Source organism: Diadema setosum, chromosome 20 (assembly GCF_964275005.1).
Source record: "Diadema setosum chromosome 20, eeDiaSeto1, whole genome shotgun sequence".
NCBI lineage: Eukaryota > Metazoa > Echinodermata > Echinoidea > Diadematoida > Diadematidae > Diadema > Diadema setosum.
The window spans coordinates 5,987,160-5,991,865 of NC_092704.1; the positions used below are offsets into that span (position 1 = coordinate 5,987,160).

At 41.4% G+C, this 4,706-nt stretch overlaps 1 protein-coding gene across 1 annotated transcript; it reads left to right on the top strand.

Moving 5' to 3' along the window:
* The first annotated feature begins 248 nt into the window (after positions 1-248).
* Positions 249-4,430, top strand: LOC140244109 (histamine H2 receptor-like). The gene is made up of 2 exons (XM_072323753.1): positions 249-1,191; positions 3,814-4,430. Exons 1-2 carry the CDS (start codon positions 249-251, stop codon positions 4,428-4,430), a joined length of 1,560 nt encoding a protein of 519 aa, XP_072179854.1.
* The last annotated feature ends 276 nt before the right edge of the window (positions 4,431-4,706 follow it).

Below are 4,706 nucleotides of genomic sequence, written 5' to 3' on the forward strand. Positions count from 1 at the left end.
TTATGTCTGTGTTTTGTGCACAAAGGATATACAAAGCGTCCAACCTCTAAACAACTAGTAAGACTCTGGCGAAATGCTCCAATTGTTAATCTGCACATGCAAGGTTAACAAACCCGTGCAAAGGAACTCTGAGATATCTCGAAATAAACATAACTTCAGCACAATAAGGAATGGATGTCACAGTATTAAAGTCGACGGGGATGTCAACCTCCAGTCCCATTCATCTGTCTACTTTTTGGACACCTGTCATGCATGGCTCAAATTTTACAAGCAACTGGGATATATCGACGTCAATCGCATTATCAACTTCTCTGGCTCTTATCATGCTCGTCAGCTTCATCGGAAATTCCCTCATCATCTTGACAATGGTGATATTCAAAAAAATGCGAACGAAAACAAATATTTTCATTGCAAACCTAGCGGTGGCGGACCTAGGCGTGACTCTGCTGTGTATGCCGTTTTCACTTACTACAATTATCCACGGCAGGTGGATGTTTCGACAGTCGATATGCGACATGAACGCGTTCTTCGACGCGCTCTGTCTCGTTGGTTCGATCCACAGCCTCATGCACATTGGTATCCACAAGTTTTGCTCCCTGGTGAAGCCGTTGTCGAGGATCATCACGCACCGACGGATGTGGCTGATGATTGCCTTCGCCTGGCTCTGTGCATTTTCCTGTGCCATCGGACCCATGATCAACTGGACAGAGAACGAATTTAAGCCTGGCACCACACAGTGTGGCCCAAAGTACCCTAATCAAACAAAGGAGTACGCTCACGCTTACTTTAATATCACAGTCGGTTACTTCATCCCAATTCTGGTCATCATTGTCCTGTATTCGTGCATCTTTAGAACAGTGAGACAATACAATAATCGTCTGAGGCAACATTCTTCCATGGATATTCAGCAGATATTTAGGCAGCAGACACGCACAATAGGAACACTTTTCGGGCTGGTCCTGGCCTTCGTGCTGCTATGGACACCCTACTTCACCTACGTTTGCCTCGGTGTGTTTCGGGGCTTTGAGACCCTGCCACACTGGCTAAATCTTGTCGGCTATTGGTGTGGCTATGCAAACTCGGCCCTGAATCCCATTATCTACGCGTGGAGAGCAAGATCATTCAGAAATGCTATCAAGGAAATATGTTGCTGCTTGTGTTTGAAGAGGAGGAGACCTATCCAGAAGAAGGGTGAGAACCATTCTTTTATATATATCTCAAGTCTCATCTGTTTGCACGAATTGCCATTTCTTTTTTTTTTTTCAAATGACAATGCATGTCAATTCACCAATCATGCCAATAGGAATCCCCGTTTTGCAAAGATCATATCATATCAAATGTTTTTCCTTCTTGTAATGCATCAATTGATTTTTTATATTCTAACCACCCGTCTCAGTTTTTTTTTTTAATTATTCATGTGTAAGTGGTCAATTAAAGCATATATAGAAGGGAAGTAGTTGCAGCAGGAGTAAAACTTTTTTTTTTTACTGCAACTAGATTCTTTACACGATTTAAAAGTCAGTAGTTTCAGTAGGTGCTTATATTGCTCAGTTATTTTCAATTTTTCCAATTGATGTGCACGATTTATGTGCAAAGAATAGATATAAACTGGCTGCACTTCCTGTCAATGAGCTCTAGACAGCTGCTTAAGCTGCACACTACTGGTATGTTTATTGAGTATCAACACTTTACTTTCATTTTGACATCGTGTAGGCCTATGCTGCTGCCTCGACTGCCACAGCAACACTAAAGGGGAAATCCAATCCAAATATAAGTTAGTCTAATAACAGATAAAAGAAAAGGAGTAAAATTTTACGAGTTCAACGATAAAAATTTGACTGAAATCGGATGAAAAATAAGGAAGTTATCAAATTTTGAAGTTTTGATTATTCCTCCAAAACAGTTCTTGTACAGCGGGTATTAATATGTAAATGAGTGAGCTAACCATGTCGTACCTTCACAATTTTTCATTGATCGTGTACAAAAACAAAAAAAAAGAAGAGAATTCAATGTTTCTGTCATTGAAGTCTGAAACATGATGTTATTCCTGCAGAAGAGTGATCAGTTGGATGTATAAGGATTTGACGAGCCTCGGGCATAATTGCGCTTGAATGAAAAAACTGGAAATGTCAAAATTTTACGCACAAACTATATGGCAAATTGTGAGGGAATGACATGCTCACTTTGCCATTTGCATATTCATATTGACTATTCAAGAACTGTTTCCCCAAATTAGCGAGACTTCAAAATTTCATGACTTCATTATTTTTCATCCGATTTCGATTAAATTCATACCGTTGAACTCGTAATATTTTACTCCTTCTTATCAGACTAACTTATATTTGGACTGGATTTCTTCTTTAAGTGAAACAATGAAATACCACCACCAACGGAGTTTGTAAATTATATTTGAATGCATTTACAGTTGTATTTGTGCACATCAGAGTAATCATGTAATTATGCATAAATAAAAGTGTCTCGAGTTCAACGCATCTTCACAGTGCAATTAGGGCATTAACATTCCTATTAAAAATTGAAAGGAATCTACCCGTAGAAGTCCCCCGTCACACTTACCCGAAGACTAGTCGCCGACCAGCAGAAACATGAAATAAAACTAACAACAACAGAAAAAAAATAGAAAAAGACACCACCACCGACAAGAACAGCAACAACAACAAAAATACCCAAATTTGAATTGGACGCAGGCCACTTACCGACCGGTTGCCTTCTACTTGCAAATTATTTGACGTCGGATGGCTAGCATCAGAATATTTTGATAATAATAATAACAACAACAACAACAACAAAAGCCCTCATTATAAATAGGTGACAGCTTGCGTAAGGTTGGCAAATGGTAGACAACTGGTCGGCAACTGGTTGTCGACCATAAAAAATTGGTCGCCTATTAGTTGCTGATGTTCCACTTAGCGACAATTTGAAGATTGCTCTCTCTTTCCCTCAGTTTCAAAAGTACAGTTTTGTTATGTGAATAAAGCTGCCGTCACTAGTCATACGACAGTGGTCTTCCCCATCCCTTGCCCTTGCCCTTACACTTCTCTCACACTCCTTTAGGCATGTCTTTAGTATTGTAGGGATCTTTTATGTGGTCAGGAAATGGTGCATGAATGAATGTGGATTGCATAAAACACTTTTAAGTACTTGGCACGCGGACGCCGCACGCGGACGCGCGGACACTCTAGACACTCTTTAGTAGTACTTGTAATAAACTGGTTGACGACCACTTGGCAAATGGTCTGCAATCAGACTTCAGTTGGTCTGCAATTGGTCGACAACTCTTCACGATAAGGCCAGAAATCACTTAAGACCAGTCCTAAAGAGGTTGACGACGAGTCGGCGACCGGTTGCCCAACTTTTCACCACAAATTAAACACCAGGAGAGGAAAAAAAAAAAAGGTTCGCAGACCAGTATAGTCGGTGCAGCTTCAAAAACTTCTGGCCGACCCAAACCCGTCTCCGATCTGTCGCTGACAACCATTTGTGCAAAACGAAAACAAAAAGAAAGCCTTTTCACTACCTGTGACAACCAACTGCTGACCAGCGATTTCAGAGGTCATAGAATGGTCTTTTTACTTGCTCGCACCAGGCTATAGCGTGTATGATATTTGATAATTGTTGAAACGGAAGTGCTTAGTCTATGCTTTTTGTGTAGGAGCAAATGACCGAATTTGTATTTCATCGTTGTGTGTGACTGAAATTATGTCACAAATTGTCATTATTATGATGATGTCATAAAACGCCCATGAATTTTTTCATTCTTCACTTTGATCGATCTGCTTCTTTCCTCCTAATCAGATGCCTGGGCCGCTCGGCAGTACCAGCAATCGCCAAAGAAGTCCAGCAAGACACCTCATTTTGGTGGCACCAATCTCTCCAAAAAGAAGAGCATCAGTCTTCAGAGTCTCAGTAACGTCAACAACCTAATTTTCCCGTTTGTTCTCCGCAAAACTTCGAAGCCCATCAACAGTAGCCAGAGTAGCCTCTGCATGATGACCGACCACCACCACTTCGTCGATACACGTGGAAGCGTGTGGTCTATCAACGCGGCAACATGCCATGATGAGGACGGTAATGGCAACAACACAGCGACAGACAACAACCCATCGGCGTTCGAGCGCGGGCTGAGCCTGTTTGATCAGGCGGTATGGGCTACAGAAGAGCAACGTATGGTGAGCTCGCAGACATCACTAAATAGTCAGAATGCGCGCGTCGAACGCACTAGGAGTGACGGCGCCAAACACAAACTCGAAATGGATTATTACGAGGTGGAACCTAGACCCACGCAAGCCATGTCTTTCCGTTCACACCAGGGCACACTCGCCAGAACTTGTCCTAGTACGAACACTGAGAACCCACCTAATGACAACAAACCTGCTTTGCAGATCTACGGAACATTTGGAATTGATATATGACGAGAGTCTCATTGCCGTTTGGGACACCTTCCCAAGTAAAATAACATCTAGTACGTATAGGAAGCATAATATTATACACAACGTTCTCCTAATACCTTATGTTATTGACCCAATGTCTTATTTATTACTACATAAAGTGCAATTGTGAAATTTTAGCATGAAGGAAATCGTCTGTTCTTGAAAGTGAAGAATAAATAACTTTGGAGAAAAGCGTCTTGTGCAAACTCGTCGGAAACTTTGAAGCAATGACTTCAAAAGTTCGTCTACATGTCATTT

Coding starts and splice junctions, on each gene's coding strand:
- LOC140244109 (XM_072323753.1), top strand. CDS start 249: ATGCATGGCTCAAATTTTACAAGCAACTGGGATATATCGACGTCAATC. Junction 1,192..3,813: donor GAGACCTATCCAGAAGAAGG/GTGAGAACCATT, acceptor CCTCCTAATCAG/ATGCCTGGGCCGCTCGGCAG.